Source organism: Drosophila subpulchrella, chromosome 2L (assembly GCF_014743375.2).
Source record: "Drosophila subpulchrella strain 33 F10 #4 breed RU33 chromosome 2L, RU_Dsub_v1.1 Primary Assembly, whole genome shotgun sequence".
Lineage (NCBI taxonomy): Eukaryota > Metazoa > Arthropoda > Insecta > Diptera > Drosophilidae > Drosophila > Drosophila subpulchrella.
In genome coordinates, this window is record NC_050610.1 from 17769335 (window position 1) to 17783860 (window position 14526).

Consider the following 14526-nt stretch of genomic DNA (forward strand, 5'->3'; position numbering starts at 1 on the left):
AACTCAAAGATGTACCAGATAAATTATGAGTCAAGGAGAAACCCGGTGAAAATTTGGGGAACAACGTTGCGTCTCAACTTGAGCTCGTCGCTTGTCTGCACTTGGCATCTATGGCAACTTTCGCGGAGAGAGTTGGAGAAAGCGGGAGAAAGGGCCTGTCAGTCGCCCTGGTTGATTTCAAGCGTATCGCTATCTAATGGCATGCGTATGGTCTACGATGCAGACACCTAGGCATACACAACAAAAAAATTGTATTTATAATACATATATAGGGAGAAGTTTTCGCAAAGTCTAAGTCATAAATAAAAACTTTGATTAATATAAGGTATATTAACATGTCATTCGCTTAATATAATAATTCTAATTTTTCAATAAATAAATAGTACATAATTTACAATTGAACTATTTTAAAATTTGAATATAAAATGATACTTATAATTTATTTTTTAGTATATAATATTGTTTTACGTACTAAATCTTATTTATTTCGAATAAAACTAGCAAATATATAGAAATAAGTCTGTTAGGATCCCATTTTTGCCAGTGTTTCAGCAAAGAAAGTAACCAAATGGTAGCAAATATATGCATAAACACAAATACCCCCCAAAAACCAAACACACACAACCCACAGATGTCTCTGACGGGAAATTGATTTCAATCAATCAAATGTTGTGATTACTTGCTGGGGAGCGATTCCCATCTCTATCCCAGTGTCAGACCTTCTGTGGAGGCCATTAGCAATAATTTACTTAAGGGCTTGAAGCGAGTCGAAGACACAAGTGTCAACTGGTTAATAGAAGCCTTTTAGGGACGACCACTTTGTGGTTAGAGGGTACAAGGATATTTACAGTTTAAATTACTGTGCTTAGCCTTCAAAACGAATTTTCTTATTTTTAAGTGATTTTCAGCATTTGTAAACCTCAGGGCAAAGTTGAAGAATCTTAACCTAAAAAAACTTTACTTCTTGGAAAGCTAATATACAAATAAATAATTGCCAAGATGACCCATTTAAAATGTTTTTATAATTTGGGCTATTGCTTGCTTGTACTCTTAGTAAACCGCACTTTAATGTATCTGCACTTCAAATTCAAAGAACTAATGACCGAACGAGTATCTTTTTTTTTACCAATTTTCTATTCCCTTTGCCAATTGCATTAGTTCGGGATCCTTCAACCTGCTGGCAGATGCAGTCCCATAATTCCCCATCTCACCCCTTCAACTGGCTTCTTTGTTGACGCTTCCGTTTCTTTTTATGATAAATTGATTGATATTTGAATTTAATGATAAGCTTTCTGTGAGACGATGGAAATCAAGAAAGGGGAAGGGACCCAGACGACCAGTTGGCAATTCAATTTTCCTGGCCTTTCATTTTTCAACTTCAACGACAGTGGCAGCCGCGTGTCTTTGGCTTCTGCCTCGTGTCTTGTGGAATATGCAAATTTCTTGCCACATTTTTCCCCAGCATGGCTTGTTTTTCATCCTGTTGCTGTTTTCGGAGTCATCTTTGATAAGCAAACTTTTGCACTGATAATGATATTTTTATAGTGCGTTGACGAGCTGGGAAGGCATAAGGAGAAAAATCCTGAGGTATTTTATATTGGGCCTTGAATCTTCTGCGAATGAGAAACTGGAGAGTTATTTATTTATTTATTTATTTATTTGAGATGATAGTAAAGTTTACAAAACTAATACTAACATAGGGAATGTAGTGCTAGCTACGAGGCCTTCGACTACGAATTTATTTACTTAATTTAACAATTTATTTATTTACTTAATTTAACAATTTTTATATATATTTTTTTTTTTTTTTAACATTTAGGTTTACCTATATTTTTAATTTGAGGGATGTGAGAAGCTTTTATATGCTATGATATAATTTTATTTCTTTTAAATATGTTATTATTTTTTTGATGTTTTCTATTGATGGGTTCCTGAGGTACTGTATGGCGTTAATGTTATTGAGGATATTTAGTTTTGTATGGGCTATGGCGGGGCATGAATTAAGGATGTGATCCATATCAATTGGGGAGTGTGTAAGGCAAATTGGGCAGTTTTGTGGAGTGGTGCGATCTAAATAATATTTATGCGTCAGGTTTGTATGTCCTAGACGCAGTCTGGTAAATTTAACTTGATCAAGGCGAGTTATTTGTTGTTGTGTTACGTTTGAGTAGAAATCTGTGTGTGTGTTGTTTGAGTTGATGTTTTGGTACCAATTATTGCATTTAAAAAGTATATTCTTTTTGGTTTCGTTGAGTTGTTGTTTTAAGTATTTGTTAATGTCTTTTGTGCTTAAGTTTTGTGTGTATATTAGTGGCATATTTAGTGCTAACTTTGCTGCTTTGTCGGCCATCTCGTTTCCTTTAATGTTGCAGTGTCCTGGGGTCCATAAGATTTTGAATTTTGGGTAGTGCTTTGTTAGGATTGAGCGGATTAGGGCTGGGTAAATGTTATTGTTTTGTGTGTTTTTTATGGCTTCGATGGCTCCTAGAGAGTCGGAGCATATTACGAATTTACCGTGCATTTTTTGGGTTATTTTTAGGGCTTCAAGGATGCCTAAGATTTCAGCTGACTGAATTGAAGAGTAGGGAGGTAAACTTCCGAATGCTAAGGTTTCCGTTTCTGTGGTGATTGCGAATGTTGTTATGGAGTTTTGTTGGGATCCGTCGGTGTATATGAAGTTGTGATTTTGGAAGAGTGATTTTGCTTCGTTAAAGAGTGTTTGGTATGTTTCTGGTGTTGTTTTGTTCTTGTTGTAAATGTGTAATGATGTATTGATAGTGACGCTAGGTAGTTGCCAGGCGGGTTTTAATTTGTTGATTATTTTTGGTTTGTAGGGTATGTTGTTTTTTTGGCATATTTTAATTGATCGCTGAATTGTTGAGGTCCATTTTTTCGTGTTCTTTTTTGGTTTAATTAATTTATGAATCGGGGTGTCTTTTGAGTGTAGTAAGGATTTAAAGATTTTTGCTGTTAGATAATCGCGCTTTTGTTCTATTGTTGGTGTATCTGTTTCGTATAAAAGATTGTGAATAGGTGTTGTATAGAATGCTCCCAGAGATAGCCGGATAGCGGAGTTAAATGACGTTTTTAGTTTGTTTAGAGAACTTTTTGAGGTGTGTCCATATATGTGAAGTCCGTAGTCAATTTTTGATATTAGAATTGCTTTTGTGACATTTAGCAGGGTATGTGTGTTACAATTAAATCTAGGGCTAGCTAGGCATTTTATGATGTTCAGTTTGGAGGAGAGTGCAGGGATGAGAGCATTGATGTGGGTGTTCCAGTTGTATTTTTTGTTAATCCAAAGTCCGAGGACTTTGATTGATGTTGCGTTGTTTATAATGGTGTTGTTGCAGGTGATAGTGCAGTTACAATTGTGTTTTTTACAAATGTGTAGGTGCTGGCATTTTGTTGGAGAAAGAGAGGCACCTGAGTAGTTGCCCCAATTTTTGATGTCTAGAAAGAGTGGGTTTAGGTTGTAATTTATGTTTTTGTTTTTTTTTAGGTTTATTATTATAAAAAAATCGTCTGCATATGCACTGAAGTTAATTTGTTTGTGTCGGGAGATTATGTTTGCGAGTTTGTTAAAAGCTATTATAAATAAGACGACTGATATCGGTGAGCCTTGAGGAATGCCGTTATCAAGAGGACGTATGGTAGAGTTTTGAGTTCCTACACGGACTGTTATTTTGCGGTTGCTCATAAAATTTTTTACGTAGTTTATTATTTTTGGTCCGCATTTCCAATCGATAAGTTGGTCTATTATTGAGTGTGCACCCACTCGATCAAATGCTCTTGCAAAGTCAAGAGAGACGAGTGAGATGTGCTTTTTTGTGTTTAGTGACTTCGTTATGAGATGGTCTACAAAGAGTAGACTATCTGAAGTCGATTTTCCTTTTTTGAAGCCGAATTGGTTTGGATGTATAAGTTTGTTATTGGTTAAAAACCACCAAAGTCTTTGCGATATTATTTTGTCTAATATTTTTCCTATGCAGCAGTTAAGAGAAATGGGTCTGTAGGAGGTAATGTCTGTTTTATTCTTATTTGGTTTGAGTATGGGTATTATGAGGCTCGTTTTATATGATTGTGGGATGTATGTGTTAAAAATGTTGTTAAATTGGGATACTATTCTATCTTGTACTATTGAAGAGCTATTTTTGATCATCGGGTATGACAATCTGTTGAGTCCTGGTGTGGATCCTTTCAAGGATTGTAAGGCTATTGTAAGTTCTATTTTTGTTATGTTTTTTTCTATTTCTGTTGCGGATGTGGATGGGGTGTGGTTTATAATTATTGGTTTATATTTGTGAGATGTGAATTGTAGGTCGAAATTGTAATCTGTGGCAAGGCTAGACCAGTGTTGTGCGAATTGGTTTGCTATTTCATGTGTGTTAGTTGTGTTGTTTATGCAGTGTATTTGTTTACATTGATTTAAACCGCAGAATTGTCTAATGTTGTTCCATATTGTTGATGTCGGTGTGTTTCTTTGTATTGTAGATGTAAATGCGATGGTGGCTTCTCTTTTTCTTATTTTAATTTCTCTTTTAAGAAGTGCGTTTGCTCTACGATAGTTAATGATGTTGGCTTGCGAAATGTCTCTCTTAAGGGTTTTCCAGGTGTTTTTCTTCGTTTGATGCATTTGTGTGAGTTTTTTGTTCCACCAAGGAACTTTGTGTGGATGTAGGAGAGTTATTTCACCAGGAAAATATTCAATTGGTATGGAAAAAAGAATTGAATTCAAAAATGATTGTTTAAAATAATTATATGACAGATTATTATTTATGTATTCTGAAGGTACTTTTTATAAACAAATATTGGGTCATATTTCTTTCTGTTTTTCTGCATTAGTCGTTTTTTTGGGGCGGTGGAAAAAACTAACGGCAATTTACGAAATGTCGACGATTGGCAATCGATTTATAGGCCAATTTGCATAATCATTAACTTCACATGCCGCCACACAAAACACACATGCACTTCCTACACACACATTGGCAATAACTTTTACTTGAGCTCCTGCAGAAACAGGAGCAAAAAAAAGGTTGGCATAAAATTTTGCTTGAATTTTTTATGCGAAATTGATTTTCCCCAACGCATTGCGGCTGCTTACCCCCTCCCCCTCCCCCACACTCATCTTTAGCCCCGCCCATCGAACTTCCGCCCCAGACAAGCCCCGCCCACATTTGGATATGTCATGTATATTTACCTTTATCAGTTGATTTTCCTTGACGCTCGGCAATCTGAGTCGACTTTCATGTTTGTTCACTTAAAATAAATACTTTAAACTGTTTCAAATTCATATTGAAAATATTTAAAATATCATAAATTATGATTATCATATTATTATTTATTATCATAAATTATAAATTTGTCAACAATATCTTTCTCATCGTTAAAATATATAATGTCATACAGTGATTTTGTATTACTTTATAAAATCACTAATTCGTTTTTGGTTTGAGGACTGCTTTAATTTCTTTAAATTGTGGCGTTGTTATATTTTACAATTTTAAATGAGAAATAAAATAATATAAAGGTTTATTTTGCCCGATCGTATTTTATTCGTTTTTTTCTAAGTGAGATCCCATGAAAGTAAGGTAAAATCCATTGAAAAAGAGAAAGTTTTTCATAAATTCCTGTACCTACACCTGGCTACGAAAATTGCTTAAACTCGTGATGGCCAAAGTCCGTTTTGGCCTCATTAAAGCGCCTCCGGCCAGAGTCGGGCCACTGAATTATTTATAATACTCTCGGTCGGTCCAAGACATCGTATATCCCTTGGCATGGTAATGTGCCAGGGCCAAGTTGTCTTTATAAATATATATATATATGGATGTCCACCCCCTCTCTGAGGTGTGCGTCCAATCCCCGGGGCTGGTCGGCAAAAGTTGAATAGGAAGTTCCTCAAATTATGCCAGAAGCAGTCAATAATACAAAAAATCGAGAGAAGGAAAAGAAAAGAAAATTGGTCGGTAGGAAGCGTGCTTTTGGCCTTTTATTTTAAATTCCATGCTATGTATTTAGGCACATATTCTACGACCAACTGAAGGCAGTCTACGGGCCAATATTTTAGCTCAACTTTAGGTCTTGGCTTCGAGGCTAAGCCATTTTTTTTGTAGGTTCTATTGGAAAGGAACCCAAATTGAGAGCGGTAATCAAATATTAATGTTGGATGGAAGGAAGTAAAAGGTCGGAATGCAATAAGTGGGGCGTATGTTAATAGAGGCTTTGTGGTGGAATTCGCATGAATATAATGGTCATACTTTTTGAATAAGTCATCAGAATTTGCATACCCTATAGGCAATTAAGAAAAAGCTAGTTTCTACATTTATTTTCTTTAAAATAATGCTTAGATTAAATATTAAGCTATATGAGATAAATTATATCATAAGATTTAAAATAATATATCTTATTAATTTGCCTAAGCTTTTACAGTCCTCACCTCTTTAAGAAATTAAACTGATTTTCATCTTATGGGTCTCTCAAGCCTTCTCTCTTTCTTCTTGACTGCATAAATTCATATGGCAAAGGGTCGGATGCCAAGGAAAAATTGCCTTAGCTGTTAGTTGGCTCAAAGAACCAGGCACTTGGCATCGCCCTAAGCCGTCTTTTCAACGCCGCAAATTGCATTTAGAGCGTTAATTTGACGCCTTCACTGCGCCTTCGGTGGATACAAAACATAAAGGAGCAGTTAACCCCGCCAGCATTTACTTATAACCCAGGATGATCTAGATCCGTTCTTATATACATTGTTTCTATTCAATTTGAAAAAGACCAGCCCGCAAGTGAAATATAGCCACTGTTATTAAGTAAACTCCCGAGATATGTCGGGGTTACCAATTGCTTCTTTATTCTGGGTACTCGGGGGAAAAGCACTTAACAAAATATTGATATATTAGATATGCGTAATATATTTTAGAAATCCAAGACTATAGATTTTAAATATTAATTTCAGATATTGAAATTTCTAATTGTTTCATACCTATTAGTAAGTGCTTTAATTTATCAATATCAGTCACACCCTAGTTCAGTGTTTGGCTTTATACACATAGTTTATATTAATATTAAACTTTTTTTTTAATGTTAGCGTCACAAAAACTTTTTAATTTTAAATTGTGATTTAATATATTTTCGATATTTTCCATAAGTGTGGTATTCCATTGCCTTGCATTATCCTCATTCCTCACCTGACTCCGTTGACTTTTGGTGCTCGTTGTGCGCGCTTTGATGTCTTGCGGCTGCTTTCCGCCCCGGAAAATCTCCCGGGAAAACGGACGGGGCGGCGAGGGGGCGACCTGACCCCAAAACCGGGCGCGGAAATTGTGCGCCGCAATCTCTTAAGACCGGCGACAAATATACTTGGTCTGCCGTTCGAGTTTTGGGATTTGAGGGCGGGGTGAACCGGAGCTTTAGGCATTACCAAGATTTAACAGCAACTTCTGGGCTTTTGTCGTCGGCTGTCGGTTGTCTTCCGTCTGTCTGCGGGTTAAACGATGCGAGTGAACTCAGGTAGAAGAGGACACGCCGCTCGTAAATAATTAATCTGCCCGCAAAGTGCGATTATCAAAGTGTTGGAAAAATGTTAAATAGCTCCCCAGGGCAGCGAAGCCGCCAACAGCATTAAAATGTGGCGACAGTGCGGGCCTAAGCACTTGGAAAAATACTACAGTACAATACTATGCAATAAGATTACTCAAAAATATAGATTCAGAGAATATATTTTTCAAAAATAAACTAGGATTAAGTATATTATAATTTATTATATTATTATGAAAATTATAGTAATTTCTCAGAAATAGTTTTGTGGCATTAAATTATAAATATAATTCTAAACAAGTTTAGTTTGGAAGGACAACATATAATTTCCACTTTCTTAAACTGCAGTGTAACCTTTTCTGTCGCCTCTCTTAGGACATTGCCCCTCCGGCAAGTCAACTTGGAGTTCTTGATATTTTTTGACTGCTTCAGTTGATGTTTTTCAATTATGCAAATAAAGGGATTAATTTGTTGCGGAAAAGGGGACTTGGTGCATGACTGGGGATGGGTAGACACTGGAAATTGTTTTAAAGAATGCGCCAGGCTCTGATAAAAGTTTGTCTCTGCGGAGTTTTTACCCCGCCTTCTTCCATTTTCATTTACTCGAGATACCAAACTGTGCGACAACTATAAAAATTTCAATTACAAAAAGGGGGTTGGGAATTTTCGAAAGGATGGAAATTGAAAATGGTGGGTGGGGCGTCAGGAACAACTTCCGAAATTGATTTCATTAAATTCGAAACAATTTTTGTCTGCGGACAAGTCGCCTTTTTTGGACCTGGAGGAGGTGTTATTAAACCATGGATTTTTCTTTAAAAATGGCTTATAAGACATAACATATAACATTATAGAATATATTTTAAAGCTTACTAAAATGGTTTTATTTAAAAAAATAAATAAGTAAGGAGGTAAAGTAGAAATGCATAATTTGTTTCACATATTTCTTTAGGTATCAATGATTTGAAAAATAATGGTTATTTAAACAACGCTGTGCTTCATTTAATTTAATTGTTTTACAAATTCAGCTGGTGTCAATTTCAGCCCCATGCTAGTGTATATATTTTTGAGGGCTGTTGTGTTTCTGGTTGCTTGAAGTTGGTTTTACCCCTTTTACCCTCCATTTTATTTGCTGTTTCAATTGTCAGTTGAGCTGAAAGTGGCTGTTGAGTATTAGGTCTAAATGGGGAATTGCAAATATTCCGTCGAAAAGGGGAAGCAACGCCATCAAGAAACTCTTTATGGTGATATGGTGAGAATGGCGGGACTGAAACCCTGAAAAGAGGGGTTATGTTGTGGGCGCGTTGCACAAATTAAACCCGAATGAAAATTAAACGATGCATGAAATTACTTTGCTTCTTTTTTTCAACTTTTCTCCCTGCTGCTGTTCGTTGTCGTAGGCAAATTTCTTTTATAGCCACTCCCCTTAATTTTCCTTCCCGTTCTGCTGCTTTCTTTTTGACTTTAGCTTTAGCTTTTGGTTTTTGACTTTAAGGGGATCGGGTGCTTCCTTCTGTTTTTCACATGCATGGGCGTAGGAATGGGGCTTATTTTCATAATATTTCTTGAAACTTTGATAGTTTTCCCTGAAGAAAGGTAAAAAAATATAATTCTGGAAATATAATAACGAGAATATTCATAGTCCTGAAATGTAGCCTTATTAGTACTGCATTTTTTGACCACCCCCTTTGAAGAAAATCCACTGCAAGCCTCTGCCCTTCCACTTCGTCTCAAGTTCCCTTGTCGTTTTGTTGGCTTTTTTAATTTTTAATGTGCAGTCAGTTGTTGTTTCTGTAGTCTGCAGTAGAAAAAAGGACACACACCATTTACGCAGTCGGTTCTGCACTGCCAACGTGCGAAAGAGACAGGCTGATGAGGAGTGACAGAGAGGGAGGGAATGTCCCAAGCCAATTTGCAAAGTCAAATGCCAGTCAACTGCAATTAAGGCGCTAAAAGGGCAGGGCGTATCCCCACAAAAGGCAAGGTGGCCCTAACCAGGACTATACATTGTATGTTGTATTCATGCAGGTTTCACATTTAAATTCTAGTAGAGACTATTAATATTTATATTACATATATATAATAAATATATTAAATATTATATTAGCCTTAGAAATTATCACTATGTCGTTAAACTATAACTATTTAAACCGAAGTCTGTCCTGCTCTTTTTAAATAAATTTACATTTAACATAAATATATATGTAAAATATGCATCAATATTATCTGATATCTTAGATACAACTTTTTTAAGAATTTAAAAGCTTTCTTTTTGTGCAAACAAAGCATTAATCTGAAATTACAAAGTAACTTTTTATAATATTCTGAAAATATCCGTATATCCCCCCTCCCATACACTGACACAAATCCTTTGCTGATTAGCCCATTTTATTGCTACACCGACTCCATTTATCTGCCTTTTTCTTCTTTTGGGTTAACAAAAATATGCCGACACGGAAATGAATTTATAATGCATGATGTTGGTTGTTGTTGCTGATTCGTATTTGGGGCTATAAAATATTCGAGGCCCAAAAAAGCAGACTGCATGTGTGTTTTTTGTGTGTGTTTTGTGGAACAGCAAAAAAGAAAACAACTAACTCATTTTGTGGCTGCCATTCCTGTCTCTTCTTCTTTGTTATGCCAATTGTCTGCCACCGTCACACACACACACATGCAAGAATGCGAAAAGGCCAACACACACACAAGCACACGTGAAACAAACACGCTGAAAGCATTCAACGTATTTTTTATTGAAGGCGCGACTGCGATTTTGATTCCGATTGCAAATCCGATGCTCTCTTTTGCCCCCCCCTGCTTTGGTCTTTTTCTGACCCTGGGTGCGCTATGCACTGAGAGAAAATTGGGTGGGTATTTTATACATTATTACCTTATATCAGGGTTTTTGTAAATACAATTTCATAAAGCGTTCTAAGCTCTGCTTTGGCTTTAAAATTTATCACTCATACGCACTGTTGCAGTAGATAACAAATTTTTGAAATTTAGGTGGTGTAGATTTCTACCATTCATTTCATTTTTTCTGCTTTTTGTATATAAGCGAGTGGTCTTTTTTTCAGTGTCTTGCCTTTCTATTCGTATGCACATTGTTCAGCATTACAGATGCCACTGTGTCAGTGTGTCTGTGTGCATAACTACCGGGCTGGGTTTTTGAGTTGGGAATGTGACAGCTCAATATATTCGCCATTTGTCGCTGTATAAACCACACACTCTCTTTTTCCCCGCTTAAGGTGAGGTTTTCCGTCCCTTCTCTACTAGTTGTCATACAAATGTGGCTTGCTGAGTGTCGCAAAACTGTTGAACGATGCCATAGACAAAAGGAGATCCTCTCTCGGGACCTCTAACACCCACCACCCACTTCCCGAGGGAAAGGGAATGACACATTGGTTCCATAATAGTAAAATCATAGAACCACTTATCAAATACTGGGTAAATAAATGGAAATACCTTTAAGTATTAAGTAAGATATGACAAAAGAAGATACCATATAAAAGAAAGTATGCGAGTGTTCTTAAACAAAATGATGATACAAATGTATCTAAAAAAAATACTTGTCATATAAAAACTTTAAAGCAATTGATATCAAATTTATTTACTATATATTTATCAGATAAGGAAGTAACTACAATAATCACTTGTTACATTTTCAGTTTATCATTATACCTAAGATTATATAATAGGTCTCATGGAATTGTATCCTCAAAGATATATTTTTATACACCACTTTGTTGTGCAAACTCGTCACATTACTTCTCTAACCGCCAATTTTGGCCCTAAAGTTCGCATTTACTGCTCTCTTAAATTTAACTGATCGTGTAAGTTACACATTTCCGTGTTGTAATTCATTTCGCTTATCAGGTAACCACTGTACCTCCATAGTTCCTTGTGCATGAGTCCCTTTCCTTAACTTTCCCTTCGCTTCCTTATTCGTGTTGTTGTTGGGGCGGCAAATGCAGGAAAATCAATTTCGTTCTCCATTTGCAGTTGGCAATTTGCATAATAAGGTCGTTTGGCGCAATTTGCATGTGAATGTGATAAATTCAATGGCGGCGCTGCACGTTACACCACACACAAATACACAGCCACACATGCATATACATATTTATGCGTCTGAGACGAGAGTATCTGTGTGAGTGTGCGTGAGTATTTGTTTTTTTTCCGCTTTCCCGCAGAACGAACTCACTTTTTCACGTTTGACGTTTGCAAAAATGAAAAGTGTAGCGGTATATTAAATAAGTGGGTGGTTGCAGCCCCACCCACACAACTGAAAATATAACGGTTAGTGTCCCGGCCACTGTTACGAGCCACCGTTAGTCCTTCGGGGACTCCCAAAACCCGAAAACCCGCCAAAATGTCGCGCAAGGCAAATATGGGGATATGTGCCAGGTTTTGCTGTTTGTGATTTAAAAGCTTTTGGCGTCTGTTTGGTTTTGACTACCTTGGGAGGGTATGACTGTGGTTTGATTCGCAATGCTAACGATATAAAAAAATATATAAAATTTGTGGAACTTCAAAAATAATAAAAATTCAATTTAAGATAAACAAAATACCTCATGAAGATTGCGAATAAGATATCGTAAGGTAATTTCCCTAACCTTATGAGGTTTGGACTAGGAGTTATATGCCTTTTTTTTTATATACAAATTTATTGGGGAGAACAAAATTTACAAGTGCTGTTTTTTTTCCTATAACCTACTGTTACTATCCTAAGAAACTTATACTAGAGTGCGATGTATATTTAGCGGTATATATACATCATTACATACTTATTTCTTAACTAAGTATGCCAATCTTAGGTTTGAATTTTATACATTAAGTATTGGATTTAAAGCTTTAGACAAAAAAATTATAAGTGTGAATTTATTTATTTTTTTTTTATTATAGTAAAAAACATTCAACGATTTTTGTTGTTTTAATTATGTTATTTAAGTCATAAAATCTTATAATATATATTTATAGGGTGTTCAAAACATCATATGCTTATCTTTTTCCCCGCAAAACTTTGAGTTTTTTGCGCATGTGTTTTTGTTTCGCCTTACATGTGAATTGTGGACTGCAGTGACGTGCACTGGATTTTCCGGGATCTAAGAGCCGGAGTCCAGCAGGACAAGTCGAAATTCATGTGACAGGGCCGAAAAGGTTTTTTGTGTTTGCCTTCTGGCCATTTTGGTGGGAAAATATGGCCATCTGGAATCATAACAGTTGAAATATGAATGTGGGTTAGGTAGGGCATACAAATTAAGGGGATAACTTTGGTGCAGTTCCACTTGCAGTTGGGAATGGGGATTGGGAATGGGACTGGGAATGGGAATGGGAATGGCATTGCCAGGGGGTGATTCCATTAAAAATAATTCCGCCACACTAACGTCCTTTTCCATTTCTTTACCCACGCTAATTGCAGACATTAGCAGCTCGCTGACAATGACCGAGGTGAAGATACCCAATCACATAATGCGCCTGAAGAGCGCCACTCTGGGCTGTCGTTACGCCCTCGACGGGGAGTCCTTGTACTCGGTGAAGTGGTATAAGGACGGGCACGAGATCTACCGCTATGTGCCACGCGATAAGCCCCCCGGACAGGCCTTCCCCCTTCCCGGAGTCAACATCGATGTAAGTGCACCCAAACAGGGTATAAATAATATATTTTGCGTATTGCATGATTACGTAGTGGAAAAAGCTCTTAGCAACTGAATTTTATTGTAGTTCGTAAGGGTTACATTCGTTTATAAAGTAGTTCCAGGAATATCTGTTCTTTTGTTATACAATAAGCTATTTTAATTTAATGTACTACAAAAATTTTGACTTCATTTTTAATGAAATGAAAAGGAAATGAAACTCACCAATATATGTTAAAAAGATTTATTTATTATAAAAATCATTTTTCGGAAAGTTCTAACCTTTTAAAAAATTATTGTGTGGCTTTCAAATTAAACTACCTAATTTTACAGTATTTAGAATCTTAAAAGACCGGTCAACAATTTCAGCGTCAGCTTTATTTTGTTTTTTAATTATTTCTTAAATTGTACAACTATTTTTCTCAGTGCTAATATACAGAACAGCAACAGGTTCAGCTTATCTAACGAAAAGGAAGCGGAAAAATTTAATTTAGAATTTTATTACAATTTATGGCGCTGATTTTAAGGATGGTGGGGGGTATGTTGCTTTGGATTTAGTGTTACGACCCGATCATAATGATTATTTTAAAACATGTAATTGCCCGCGATGGCAAAAGAAGCCCTCAGAGCTCATTTCCCCACTTTTCCGCCCGCTTTCACTCCGCACTTTTCACTCTGCTTGTTGCTGATTACGTCGTCGCTGGAATGAAAATTGCTGCCACGTAGTTTTGCCATTTAACTTTAATTTAATGTGGATGTAACCTTCCTTTGTTGCCCATAAAAATGTGTGTCTGTGTGGGTTGTTTTTGCCGCCCCGCCAACCCTCCATTTTTATTCCCCCCCTCTGCTTTGGCGAAGGTCACGTGCTGGACTGCTCGCCTTGCGATCGAAAAGGTTAACGGAAATCACTTAGAGCTGTCAATATCCCAGACAAAGTTGATATCCCTCCGCTAGCCCTCTTCACTTCGTGCCGCTCTAATAATAATAATTTGCCAAAAGCACTTAAGTGCGTCTACTTTGTAAGGCGGGCAGTCAAAGCACAGCGATGCTAAGAAAAAGCGCGCTTGCACTGTGAAAAAATATATGTAACTTTAGGCAAAGTCAAATATATTTCTAAAAAATAAAAACTGATTTTTATTAATAAAAGTTGGTTAAGTAATAGGTCTGGAGATAGATTTTACACAAAAATATTTTTTAAAAAGACTTTATTTTTAAATTCAATTAAAAGAGTGATCTTTCTCTCCGTGTGAAGCAAAGTAAATCCAGTCAATTGTCGGGGCTAACGTGGCGTATGAGCAATGTGCCAGCGTGTTTTACGGCCTGTGTGCGTGTGGCCAAGCGGCTGGAAGGGGAAAAGCCAGGAAAATCC

The 14526-nt window shown here is 36.5% G+C and overlaps 1 protein-coding gene across 2 annotated transcripts in view; it reads left to right on the forward strand.

Moving 5' to 3' along the window:
- Positions 1 to 14526, forward strand: part of LOC119548017 — a 39745-nt gene that overhangs the window by 12071 nt on the left and 13148 nt on the right. For both annotated transcript variants that reach the window (XM_037855089.1, XM_037855088.1), the window contains exon 3: positions 12944 to 13152. In XM_037855089.1, the coding sequence (XP_037711017.1) occupies positions 12944 to 13152 (209 nt within the window). The remainder of the gene's footprint in view (positions 1 to 12943; positions 13153 to 14526) is intronic.